The sequence below is a fragment of the Empidonax traillii genome, unplaced genomic scaffold (genome assembly GCF_003031625.1).
Source record: "Empidonax traillii isolate 1590-97213 ecotype Southwest subspecies unplaced genomic scaffold, ASM303162v1 scaffold110:size1153230, whole genome shotgun sequence".
NCBI classification, from domain to species: domain Eukaryota; kingdom Metazoa; phylum Chordata; class Aves; order Passeriformes; family Tyrannidae; genus Empidonax; species Empidonax traillii.
Genome location: NW_020955303.1, coordinates 54,131 through 68,447, shown reverse-complemented (window position 1 = coordinate 68,447; position 14,317 = coordinate 54,131). Strand labels below are relative to the sequence as shown.

At 39.8% G+C, this 14,317-nt stretch overlaps 1 protein-coding gene across 3 annotated transcripts in view; it reads right to left on the bottom strand.

The window, feature by feature from the left end:
- ZNF800 (zinc finger protein 800) overlaps nt 1-10,896 on the bottom strand; it is a 29,171-nt gene extending 18,275 nt beyond the window's left edge. For all 3 annotated transcript variants that reach the window (XM_027882711.1, XM_027882713.1, XM_027882712.1), the window contains exons 1-5: nt 10,767-10,896; nt 10,076-10,186; nt 8,050-8,145; nt 4,366-4,509; nt 681-2,436 (exon numbers count right to left, since the gene is read on the bottom strand). In XM_027882711.1, the coding sequence (XP_027738512.1) occupies nt 681-2,436; nt 4,366-4,509; nt 8,050-8,145; nt 10,076-10,136 (2,057 nt within the window). In that variant the 5' untranslated portion in view covers nt 10,137-10,186; nt 10,767-10,896. The remainder of the gene's footprint in view (nt 1-680; nt 2,437-4,365; nt 4,510-8,049; nt 8,146-10,075; nt 10,187-10,766) is intronic.
- Nucleotides 10,897-14,317: the final 3,421 nt, after the last annotated feature.

Genomic DNA, 14,317 nt, shown 5'->3' with positions numbered 1-14,317 from the left:
GACCAGAAATTTCCAAACTTGGGCTTATATAAATAAGCATTAAAAGAATGAAATCCTAAATTTGATGATTTCAAAGGTGTTTCCAGGCACCTAACCCATAATTATTTAAATCAAAGCAATTAAGCAACCAAATTACATTCAAAAAACTGTTCTACGCACTTTTGTTGACAGGGTATAGTCAACACACATTAAAATAAAAAAAAAATAAGTATTAAATTCCCAAATGCTAATTCCAATAAACTCATAGACATTTAATAGCTTTTACTGTAGTACCTTTAGTACTTCTTCAGCTGGTCACAATGAAATTAATTACAAAGTCATGTTATCCAAACCAAACGAACAAATTGTGTTTTTTTAAAAAATTACTATTTAAAAAATTCTAGCTTGATTATAATAGATGCCTTAAGACAATTTAAAGAGTTGACTCAATACAGTTTAATGTATATTCCAAGCTTCCTACAATAACAAATTTAGATTTTAATTCTTTTCCAAAATGCTAAAACCAAAATATAAGAAACAAATTTGACATCTAGCTTTGGGTTTAAGCCACTAAACCATAAAATCCATGGGAAAATATGTTTTCAGCAATAAATCAACAACAGGAAAAGAAATGCAGTGGTATTGTTGGGGTTTAAAGAAAAAAAAAAAGACAGAAAAAAGACAAAACACTTTTTCCTCACCAGACAACAGCTTTAGATCTTGTACTTCTGCCTTTGGTTTTATTTTCCTCAGGTGAATGGGATACATTTGCTTTGTGAGTTTTCTTATGATGTTCTAGAAAAGCTTTTCTGGCAAATGCTTTCCCACATTTATTGCATCGGTGCAGAGAAAAGTTTTTTGTTACTTTTACTTCAATGCCAACATCAGCTCCTTCATACTTTTTATTGGGAGAATTAGAGGTGACATCCTGTTTTGAACCAATCTGTTTTGTTTCATCCCTCTGAGGGCCCCTTTTTGTCACCTTATTTAGAACAAGATCAATTGGCTTCTTAATTGCCCTAATTTCTAAACTTGCAGTTATTTTCCCAAGGTAACGTGGTGACTTTTTATGAACCACAGTTATATGCCTTATCACATCACGTTTGCGACGCGTTTCGTAAGAGCAGAGTGGACACCTGTAGTATTTAACATAAATATTATTTCCATCTGTGTGTAATTCAATATGTTTTGTCAAGTTCTGTTTAGAAGTAAATTGGCGTTTACAGAGTTTACAGTAAAGCTGCTTGAAGTCAAAGCCAGCTGAAAGTTTTGGCTTCCTGTTTTTTTGCTGGCCACCTGCAGCAGATGCATTGGTTGATTTAGAGGTTGATTTAGTGGTTGATTTGCAGGTTGATTTAGTGGTTGATTTAGAAGTTGATTTAGGGTTTTCAGGGTCTTGTTTAACTTTATTTTTCTGTGCTGATGGTGTGTTCTTTTTCTCATTTGAATGATTTGTTCCCTTTAATTCATGCTGTGGAGAAAGAGCAATGGAAGGGGGTGAAGGTTCTACAGAATCTGCTGATTCAACTTTTATTTCTGTGCCATTGGCAGTATTGTTGGGTCCTTTCTCTCTTTTAGAGTTCTTTCCAGAAAGAGTTATCTTGTGAACAATTTGCATGTGTTTTTTCAGCATTATTTGTGAACTATATTTTCTCTTGCACAGAAGGCACTTGCACGCAGTTAAATTGTATTCAGCCTTTGCAGATGACTTTTGTTTTCGGGTCTTAAATGATTTTTTAGCAGAAGCTGTATCCAAGAACAAAGGTTGCCCAGGCTTGGTAGCTATATCAGGAGTAATGGAATCCCTCCTTAATCCTCTATGAACTTCATCAAAATGCCTCCTTACGTTGGCTTTTGTAGCAAATGATTTATAACATACAGGACAACTTCTACCTAATGCTACAAGAACATTCTTATTTCGTCCTTTTGCAGAGCATTGGTTTGGTTTCTTTTTTGTTTCTATGTACTTCTTTAGCTCTTCCATCTTTTTTTTGTGCACTTTTCGAATGTGCCGGCGTACACTGCGTCTTGAATGAAATTCTTTCCTACAAAGGCAACAAATCAACTGGTGGCCATAATCAGAATTATCCAGAGAGTCCAACTCAGGATTTACTGCTGGAGGCTGTTCTTCAGGAGTAGGTATCACCTTGTTTGTAACAGGATCAGCAGGAGGTAATTCTACTGTCTCCCCAGCTGGGACTGGTGCTGGAGCTGAAACAGTCTTGGGTTGCTCAGTGCTGGGTTCCTGTATCTGTACTGCAGCTTGATCAGGGGAATGGCTACTTTCTGTGTTCTCATCTGGGCTATCAGTCCTTGACACATATTGAAATACAGCATTTTGATTAGTTTCTATAGGTTCCAATGTAATCACATATTCTTGCTTATCTACCCGTGGATAGATGGCTTCAAGAAGGTTATTTATGGCTTGACTCTGCTTATCTTTTATATCTGGGAGGTCTGTGAAAAGAGGAAAAAGTATTTTTTAATGATTTGGTAATTTCCAATTATTAAAATTTCAAAGTAGCTTTTAAACACTGCGTGAATTCAGTCTCCAAATTTGCACAAATCCTGTATTTGTACTCTCTGAACACTCAGAGGTTTTGAGTAATCATTACAAGTTACTTTTTTATTAAAAGCCAGCATTGAAAATATACCCTTCTAGCATGCCAATGCAAAAGCCACCCGAACTAACAATTTGTATGCTCAGAATTAAGCTGGTCTTTAAAAATCTGCATCAATTGCAAAAATAATATCGTTTGACTGAGCTTGTTCTGCAGGTGTGCAACTAAGCCTGAAGTATCATTAGAAACAGATTTTCCTACTATTGGAAACAGGCACTCTCAATAAAGGAACCTAATTCCAGAAATAAGCTCTTCTCTGTGAATTCTGAACAATCCTTACAAAGAATGAAACATCTGTGTAACCTGAGCATTGCATGAAGACTTAAGTAGGTACTATTTTCCAGGGCTCAGTAATATTCTGTTTCTAAATAGCAAATTAGTTCAGTGATCTAGTTCCCAGCATAATACATGAAGCATCTGCACTAGCATAAAAGAGGAAGCCAGGGTGCTACAGCAAAAAGGTGAGGCACTGAGATGACACAGTTCAAATCACTGTGGATAATTTTAAAGATGCGATTCCTGGTAACAGCTAATTAAAAACCCACACTTGGTCAGTTATTCCTTCCACACTCTCAGCAATATATAAAAAGAGTGTCAGTACAAGAAATATGCTCTTTTGCTGCTCAGGACCCATCTTTTAACACTGAATTTTTAACAGCTTTTGCAGTCAGTTTCAGATGGGGCTATCCATATAATTTTTACCAAGAGTAAAAAGTCCTTCCTGGTTTATAGCATTTTTTAAGACTACTTCGTGACTATACTGATTGAATGCATCTCAAAAAAGTTATCAGGGAATAGTCTTTGCAATTCTTTACCCTCGGGTGCTGAACTTTTATTCCTGCTTCTTGTTCCCTATCTTTTATTTATTGAGCAAAACTGTCAATTCAATAATAATTGTACTCAATTTTATAGAAAACTTAAGTATTTATACAGTTTTATTCAGAGCATATGTTATTATTCCTTTTATTTTCACCTCCCATAGTGAACAGTGAGTATATTATTTTTACGTTACTTCATAAAACATATGAAAGGTAATCAGCCAATGGTTAGAATAGTAAGAGCTGGACATGAAGTGTTTCCTCAGGATCATCTTATTTTGCTTAGCAACTATTGCATCTAATTGAGATGCACTTCTAACCTTGCTTTGAAAATACAAGTCATCCCTTTTCACAGAGAAGCTCTGTGAGTCTCTAACTGGCCAAGCACACATATTTAGGGAGATGACATTACTAAGTCTTTTCACCTTCTCCTTCACAGCACTAGCTGGTACTACGTGGGAAAGGAGTCATCTAAGTATATCTGTTCCCAGTTTTTTAAATATTGAGACAGGAAGGCATTAATCAGGAAACCAAAATCCTCACTGCACCTATGCTGATCTAGTCAGGAAATCAAAATAATTAAAAAGACAAAACATTTTTGAATACTGACATATTTTCAAATTAATCAGCTTCAACAAAATTCATCACTGGAATGAGACTTGAAATGGAAAGAGAAAGTGTTAAAAGTGACACTCTTAATTAAAAGGTTGGATGTATAAACTACCTATCTAATTACGACATTGGCATGGGTCTTGGTTTTTAATTCATATAAAGTCAATGCTGTAACTTCAATACCATAAAAGTGATCTACATATGTTATTACCGAAATTCAACTCCACCTTTTCTTTTGCATTTTTTGCTTCAGATGTGTTTGTATAAATGGTAAAGAAAGATAACTTTTTCAACTTCATATAGCTTTATTAAATATTTCAATTAGTAAGACTTACTATCATCCATCTGGAGACTTGGAGGACAATAAAACTTTTTATGAGTAATTAAATTTGGTAATCCTCTGAAGAGACTCCGGCACAATTTACACTCAAAAATGGTGTCCACATCTTTTAACAAGATATGTTTAAGTTGTTTCGTTCCTGTAATAAAGGAAATATTACACTTAGGGACGGTTTTCTGTTCATCTTTTAATTCACGTCATCCCATGAAAGAGGAAACATTTTAAAACGTAAATAATTATAACAGCATTTTATCTTTTGCTAATGTTACTTCATCGTACTGTAAGTTTATGACACATACTCCAAATTTCACTATGAAAACAACACTAGGATGAAAAATCCCTCAAGGATTATGCACATTACAGTTTACAGGGAAGTGCAATGATTTATGATAAAAACTAACAGCTGACATTAGGAAAGAGTCCACACTACAGTATTAGGTTGCTGCAATACAATTTTCCAACAGGAAAGAGTAAGCATTTAGAGCATTTAAAGAAGCCTGTAGTATTTTTTTCTCTAGGGTTACCCAACAGTGCTAAGAAAACAAGATATATACAGCTATTTCATAGAAAAACAGCACCTGGTAAGGCAAAAAACTAAAGCATGAAATAAAGTAGAGAATAACTAACAGGTGAAGAAATGTTACTGCATCTAGGTATCTGACCCAATACCAAGATGACACAGTAGATATGTAAACATATTTTCAGCACAACGAACAGATAATAAAGAATTTTTGGATTTAAGTTAAAACACAGGCAATGTGACAAAATATGCCACTTTTTGAGACTATTATACATTGCATCTAAAGATAATTAGATCTAACATTGTCAATGTATTCCAGCTCCTGCCATGCTTACAGAAATAAAGAATATCATTTTTTACACTTCAAACTTCTCCTTCATTTCTCACCTCACAAAAATTATGAAAGTAATGTCTACAATTAGCAATGGATTACTAAATGAATACTTACCCACTCCAAATTAGAAAAAAAAAACACTAACCAGATTCAGCTAATTTCTCGATCTTGATTTTTCTTAGAATTAATCAAAACTAATCAAACAAGCAAAAATATAATGAAACTGGACCATGAATAAATAATATCAGACACCCATGAAACAGCAGCAAGACATTCTTCAAACTGAAATAACAAGTTCAAGTGCTCTATCACCACATACACTTCTCTTAAGAATTCCTTTTAAAGACCAAACTCAGAGTCCCACTGCAGAACTATTTTCTGAATGAAACTTTTTCAAATATTAATAATTTCATATTACCTAGCAGTTCTTCCATACTAATAGGCCTTACCAAGAAAACTTTACTTCTTAGTGCAGTAGTATTACAAAACATTTTACAACTGAGTTTTAGCAAAGCACAGTGTCGTCGTCTTCTTCAACAGTTGTTTAAAAATGGAACCCAAACTTGACCATCTGAGGCTACCATCCAGTTTCTGTCCTTGCCTGTGCCTTCCTGGGCCACCTCTCACTGCTCTTTCTTTTAGTGTTCCTAAACTCATCTTCATTTGACCTACATTTTTACAAACAAACTACTAGACAAATATTTAGGTATAGCAACAAACAAAAATTGTAGAGAGTTCCCCCCAAAAGCAAGTTGTTTACTCAGATCTCACCAACAATCACTTGAATTTTTGCATATTAAAAAAGCCACTGACAAAAACCTGTCTGAACAAAACTGAAGATGCTCCATGTAAATAAAATCGCTGTGACATACCAAACTGTAATTCATACCAAACTATATTTCAAACAAAATGCTTCCAATTTGGTGACAGCACACAATAAACCAGAATTCGCTCATGCTCTTCACGCACGCTCTAGCCACAAAGCCCTCTCCCAAAAAAAGAAGAAAAAAAAATCATCAAATTCTCCATTACTTCACAACTGAGGGACACAAAAGTTCCTCATTCTCTCTCCTATTATGGTGGTATTTCAGTCTCCTTCTGTTTAGCACTGAAATGTTTTGGGTTTTTTTTCCCAATACAAATTACTGGGTTAAAGAATTACTGGATGAGATAAAGGATTTATGAGATACTGAAAGTCACACTATTTGACACAGTAGTCACTCTGGCTTGAAATCATCCTTATGCAACTATGAAGCTTTTCACTGGTGAGAGTAGAAAAATAATTGGTCCTTTTGAATTAAACTGTAGACCTTTAGGAACTTCTGAAAACAGCAATTGGATTTAAAACATCCACTGGTTTTGTGGACACAGCAGGCAAAGAAAATCATCTCCTTACTCTTCACCTACTGCAGATTGTGGCAACAAGTGGTCAGTTCTGCCAGCATATGCTGCCTCCAGCTTACTGAAGTCTTCTCTATTTTGTAGTTACATCTAATTGGGGTGGTCCAATTCTGTTAATATTCATAAATATTGATTCTAGAATAACATCATAGTCATAAGAAAGCAGTAGAGAACATTAACAAATACCTCTTAGAAATACCGAAGTATATGCCTTTAGCAAACAATTTCTTTTTTAAGAAAAGAAAAACAGATTCAAATTCACCTGTTATTCTTGATGCTTTTTGATAAAATTTCTTAAATCTCTATTTCTATACCACAAGAGTCAATATACTCTCTCTCCATAATGAAATATTACTTGTTCAAAACCAACCACAAATCTTAGTCTAAGTCCTTTGGCCTTCTGTCCAACTTTCCTGATGCAGATGACCGAAGAAGACGTCAAAGTAAGCTATCAATTTAACTCCTGCCAGTGAGGACAATCTGGAAGTACCCCAGAGACAAAATACTTGCAACTACTTTGTGTTATTACCAGTAGGGATTGCACTGATCTGCTTCAAGTGAAAGAAGTCTGTCACAACTATCTGAGGCCTGAGGCAGCCTCAGTCAAACTAAAAAATGCTACTAATGAATAACCTCACATCCAGTTTCTGTATTAAGTTGTTGAAATGCTAGTGGACAACTTAAATACTGTGCCCTTTTACAAGATTCAGACCAGATATGTATCCCAGTGGACAACTTAAATACTGTGCCCTTTTACAAGATTCAGACCAGATATGTATCCCATTGCACAGCAGCAATGGGATGTGTCAATACATGACACATTTCATATACTTAACAGCTCTATGTGGAAAAATCAAGAAACACATACTCTTAGTAGCAACAAGGACCAAAAGTTATGAAAATAAAATGTATGGTCTGCCATACATCTGTCCACTTCATACAGAAGTGGAGAAACAGCTAGAAAACATTAAACGTTTCAATCATCTCTGGGATGCTCCCCCATAATGCTCAGTTGTTGTTCTTGATTCATTGCCATGTATTGCAACTCCCAAAAACAAATCAAGACAGACCTTAAAAGTAACATGATAAAGAGAAAACTTTACCTTGAACTTCTTAAATTGCATTATCTCAGCAATTCTATCATAAAGTCATTAATAAAAGCAGGAAAAGTGACACTAACAAAGCACAACACAGGAACAACATAGCACAACACAGCACAACGAAGTAATTTTTAATGGTTTTGATAGATGTTTCTTCATTACTTTATATGAAAACTCTTATTAAAAGGAACACCTAATTCCAAAAATCTGCTAATAGTTTGCCAATATGCAGGAAGTTGGGTGTTGGTTATTTTAATAAATTAAATATACATAACTCTTACAAAGAGGTAAGGAACTTTTTCAGAGTCAGGCATAGTTTCATACCTGATCGAAAACACTCAATGATTTGCTGAATACCAGATTTTGATGTCTGCAGAGGCTGCTGCAGTAACGGAGGATCACCAGGTTCCAACAGATGTACTGAAATATGTAAAAGGATAATAAGCTATTAGAGAACACTCAGGGGATTCCTGTAAGTTGTGAATTTTCCATACATACAGTAAACTGGATAAAAAGAAAAGCCAGGACTATAGTAAAATTAGTCTTATTCTACAATTTCCATCTAGATTGAATTAAAAAATACTGAATTTTGCAGCCATGATACCTTCTGATAGGTTTGCTGTAATTTTGACTATTTAAAGAAAACATGTATTCAAAGCTACTTGTAGCAAACACAAAAACATATAAATATATAAAACGAAATTAACTCATTAGAAATTTCTGTCAATTAAAGCACTTCCCTAGAACAATCTGGACTCCCATTGTTAAAACCAAAACAATGTACAGAAAAGCATTACCAATACTGTACTTCACAGTACACTATATGACTTCCATGTTGCTAGTACACATCTAAACAATTAATCCAAATTTAAAGTAGCAATGATCAGTAAAAAAGCACACGCAGAACTACACAGTATATACCAAAAAGAGTTATCATAATATTTAACCAACAAAACCATATTCAAGAAATGCTTCTGGTTCAAGCAAACTGAAATATTTCTGATGTTTCATTCCACATATTCTTCGTAAAAGCTATTGAAAGGAAAATATGTATTGATCAGCATGATTATTAGTTATTCCAATATGCAATAGTTATGCATATGAAAATTAATAGCATTCCACTGCCATATATGTATATGGCAATTAAGCTTTGCCCAGAGACAAACCCGAGTTTTTTGTTTGCAAAATCATTACTTAGGTCTTCTTTTTCACTTCTTATTGACAAAACAGTTGGCTTTGTACTTCATATATCGGCTCTTACCTTATCCATTTGGTTTGATTTTCTTAATAAAGAGCAGTAGAGCATAGTATAAAACTATTTACAGATTTACTACTTAAAGAGTCAACAAATCATGACAGTAGAGTTGAGTTAAAAGATGTAAGGTTATAAATAAATTCAAACTGATAGGAATATAGAAAGAAAAACACTCTAAATGCACACATAACAATTATTATAAATCAGCCAATCATTTGAGGTTCTGTAACACAATGGCATATTGTATTCTACCAGCCTACTCCCTATACTTGAAAATAATATATTTTGGTTTGCATACTGCCTCTAATATGCATGTATAACACCCACTGACACCTACAGGAGTAATGCAGGTGAAGCAGACATAACGCATCACTGTTAATTTGTCAGGCAAAAAAAGTGCTTGTTTAAAGCATTAGAACAACTCAGAATCATTTCATCTTCACAAATAAATTATTCTAACTGAACAATAACTACTCTCAAATTACATTTAATTAAAGAAATTAAATTTCCTTTAAGGATACTAACTGTAACAGTAGGTCGAACAATCTCAAAAAAATCTAGCAGGCTGGTTGAACCTCTACAGTATTCATTATATTTTCCACTGATGGTACCTTCCACATCACACAGCAGTGGAATGCAAACGGCCGTTTCAGGACACGGTGGGCTTTTTCTTCTCTGAGAATAAGATCTTCATCAGAGCTCACCAGAGAAGACATAGAGTAAAAATATAAACAATGAATGTAAAAGATGGCTAGAAACATAATTTTACAAAATATTCGGAACACTGCACTTTTTGGAAGCAAAAAGACCAGTTGTTTTACACAGCTTCCTGCCTTCCTCTGCTCACTGAATACAATGCCCACGTGGTGGCCCGGGAATTATTGCACATCCTGCAGGAACTGAAAAATTCTTTTCCTGAAATACTTTTGAAGTGACAGTTCACAGATACCAAAAAACATTTCCAAACAAAATTCAGAAACTTTTCATATCGAGAAGTGACACTAACAATCCACATTTGCAATCATCACAACGGTTTCGGAGAGCTTTAAAAGAAGGGGATATGCAAAACAGCCGAAGCATCACACAGCACTATACCTGGCTCACAGCATCCATGGTGATGGTGGTCAGTCTGACAACACTTGTCCCTTAAAGGCATTTTCCGTGCGCACGACCCACTTTTTTTCTACATCCAGCAGCTCGCTTCTGCTGAAATAAGCAGATTAGCTGTCACGGCCGAAGTACAGGCGGCTCCGCAGAGCGCTAACCCCGCACACCCACACCCTGCGGCGGCAGGGCCAGGCAGGCCGGAGGCAGCGGCACCCTCGGCGCAGGAAAAGTTCCCATTGTTGTCGACAGGTCCCACACCGCCCTCTGCAACAACCGCGCCAAGCTCGGCCCTGCTCCCGCCCCGCCGCCACCTGCGCCCAGCCCCGGGAGAGCCCCCGGCCGCCGCCCTGCCCCGAGCCCGGCCCGGCCCCGCGGCCCCTCCGCGGGCAGCTCTCGCCGCGCCCCGTCCCCACCTCGCAGCCTCGTCCCGCAGCCCTGCCGCCGGGAGGGGGTCCCTCGGCTCCCGCGGGAGCACAGCCGCGCCCCGGCAGCCCCAGCGGCGGCCCCGGGCCGGGCCGGGCCGGGCTCTCCCGGGCGCTGCCGCAGCCGCAGCCGGAGTCGGGCGCGCCCGCCACGCGAGCCCGCGCGGGAGCGGCGCGCGGCCGCAGGTGACAGCGGCGCCGGGCGGGATGGAGCGGGCGCGGCGGCGGGAGCGGCGGGCGCGGCGGGCTGGCCCTACCTGGAGAGGACGGGCGGCTTCTCCCTCCCCGAATTAAACTTTACTCACCGCTGTCCCGCCAGAGCGGCGGCCGCTGACCCCGGAGACGGATGGGCACGGGGGCAGGAAGTGACTACGGCCCTGGCGGCGAGCGCCCACCCAGTGCGCAGGCGCCGCGCGGTCCGGCCGCACAGGTGCCGCCTGGGGCGGGCGGGCCCGGACGAGCCGGGGCCGGGGCTGGGCCAGGAGGGCGGGCGGTGCTGCCCCTCCGAGCGGGCCGCAGGGGCGGGCTGAGGCGCGACGCCCGCCGCAGGGCTGGCCGGCGGGAACCGGCGCCGTCTTTGTCCCTGCGTGGGGGAAAGGCCCGCGCTGATCCCACGCACACCCGTGATGTACAGGGCTACCCTGAGGGCACCGCTAATCGGACACCAGTGGAAGCAGCCGCCACCACTTGAGGTGGCATTTCTGTCCCCTCTCAGCGTGGTCTGTGCTGTTACAGTTTAAACACACACACACACACACACACACACACACAAAACCCCCAAACAAATACAAACTAAATCCCTAGTTCTAAGAAACACGCAAAAGAAAAAGATAAATGAATTTTTTGAACACCTGGAGGAAAAACTCCTTTTCAGAGAGAGAATTGTGTGATCTATATTCCTAATATCGCCAAGAGGACGTCGGTGCCCAGGTGGTGGGTATTTCCAGATAACGTTTCCACAGAGAGCCTGCTTAGTCTTGCGCTCCTTTAATGCCCTTCTGTGGGCAGCTTGGGTTGATGGGAAGGTAATACTCAGTTTTTGCCAAGAGAAAGGATGTGATTAAATTTTCTTACACGTAAGGAAAAGCTGCTGCTGTTTAAGGAAAACCTGTAAGGAAATGTAAAGAATAAGCACATCGTTACAGAAAAAAAATGTTAAGTGATGGTACTAACACGGAAACAATCTGTCAAGCTCTGGCTTGTAATAGCATCCCTTCTTAATGGAGGCAGGATTGTGGTTTCAGGCAAAGTTCCAAGTCAGATTACAGTCTGTCTTAGAGTAAGATGTCTCACACTTTCTCAAATCAGACATGGAGAGACCTTACCATCTGTGGCCATCCACTTGAACACAATAATGTCTTCTTTGAAAACATGGACATTCATTTCATTAATCAGACTTCTTTTTCCAAAGCAATGCAAGGACAAATTCAAACTCCACAAATTGCACTTGAGTTTTGGTTAATAAACTGGGAACACTTCAAGTGTTGGAGAATAGTTTCAAACAGCCAAGTGCCAAGTAGCATCTTAACTCTGAAGTACAACAGAGGTCAGTTGAAACCTTTATGTCAGACAACCAGACACAGGGTTTGGGTCTCTACATATGTGCAGAGGTGGTCTCACCTTGAGCTTAGCTATTTCCTGATCTCTGTTGTGTTTTAGACCCAGAGTGGAAGAGGCTTAAAGTCTCCCTAGCCATGCAGCTGCACTCAGCCCATATATAGAGCATTTTGGTAAAACTCATGGGTAACAAAGTGCAAGGAACATGGCTGTCGGCTCTAGTTCTGCACAACTGCCTACTGACTGTTGTACTTGACCAAGAAGTATCAAACTTAACATTTCACATCTCCCAAGTGATGTGAAAATTAGATTCAAAGATTATCTACCATTCTCTCTCATGCCACTGTGCTATAAAGGTTGAAATAGTAGAGTAATAAGCTGCTTAACTTTGTGTGTTTGTTATTTGCTATGAACACTGGTAGCCTTGTCAGCAATATAATTTTATTGAGTGATCAAAAAATAAGAAAGAGAAAAGCAACCTGACAATCATAAATCAGCAATGGAAGTTTAGAATCTCTTGGTTGTATTTTGTGCTTCTGCATTTAGCCACTCTCAATGTGATTTTTTTTTCCCCTTCTAATCCAATCAAAGTTTCTCTATTTTCACTTTATCACCTGTGTCAGGTTTGCGTGGCAAGGTTTTGGTAGTTGGGGTGGCTTCTCTTAGAAGATGCTGAAAGCTTCTCACATGCCCGACAGAGCCAATGCCAGCCAGCTCCTTGGCCAAGGCTTAGCCAGTCAGCAATGTAATACCTCTGTGATAAAAAAAATTAGGAAAGAAAATAGTTACTGCACAGAAGAATTGTGGCCAGAGAAGAGAAGAGTGAGAATATGTGAGAAATAGCCCGCATACGCCATGGTCAGTGAAGGAAGTGCTTCAGGGGCCAGAGCTGAGATTCACTGGCAGCTCGTGGTGCAGACCATACTGAGGCAGCTGTGCCCCTGCAGCCCACGGAGGACCGCACAGTGGAGCACGTGTATGCCAAAAGGAGGCTGTGGAAAGCCCACACTGGAGCAGGTTTCTGGCAGGACCTGTGGACCTGTGGACAGAGGAGTCCACACTAGAGCAGGTTTGCTGGCAGGAGTGTGATCCCAGGGGGGACCCACGCTGGAGCAGTTTGTTCCTGAAGGACTGACACTTCAAAAAAAAGACCTATGTTGCAGCAGTTCATAAAGAACTGCAGCCTGTGGGAAGAACTCATGTTGGAGCAGGAGAAGGAGTCCTCTCCCTGACAAGAAAGCAGCAGCAGAAACAAGTGACATAACCCCCATTCCCTATCCCGCTGCGCTGCTGGCGGGAAGGAGGTAGAGAATTGGAAATAAAGTTAAACCCGGGAAGGAGAGAGGGGTGTGGGAAGGATGTTTTTAAGATTAATTTTACTTCTCATTAACCTACTTTGATTTTGATTGCTAATTAATTCAATTAATTTCTCCAAGCTAGGTCTGTTTTGCCGAGGGATCTCCCTTGTTCTTAGCTCAACTCATGAGCTTTCATTATATTTTACCTCCCCTGTCCAGTTGAGGAGGGGAGGGATAGAGGGACTTTGGAGGCCACCTGACATCCAGCCAGGGCCATTCTCTCTTCTCCTTCCCCTATACACCTCCAAAAAAATATAGTTCCACCTTCTTCATAACCCCTCGTTCTGTGAAGCGCTGGGATTATATGCTCTCAGTGTTCTCCAAGATAAAGAATCTGAGTTCCTTTAACCTTCCTGCTCCAATCCCTGGAACCAGCTTGGTTACCTTCATCTGGATACTGTTCATCTTCTAAATATCTAGCATACTTAGGAGCCCAAACTGGACACAGTATTGCAGATGCTGACCTCACAACTGCTAAACAGAGGGGAATAATCATTGCCCTTCATCTGCTGGATGTATGCTTGTTAATGTAGCATGGCATGTGGCTAGCCGTAATTATAACAAAGTGGCAGTGTTGACCCTTGTTCCAGGTTTTAACTGGACCCACAGGTCCCTTTTTGCAGAGCTGCCATCTCATCAGTCGGTCCCCAACCTACAGCATTTCATGGGGTTTTGTCCTGAGTGGAAGACTTTGTCCTATCAGGCCATTCACACAGCAACCCTGTCCTCCAGCATGTTGGTCACCTCCCCGGTTTCACATCATGCACATGCTGAGGATACATTCCAACTGAGTGTGTCAAACAGCATAAGCCCTAATAAGCTCCTTGAGGAATATAACTAGCTGCCAGTAAGATTTCAAACTACTGATTTGCAAGTCTTTTGATCCTCAGAGT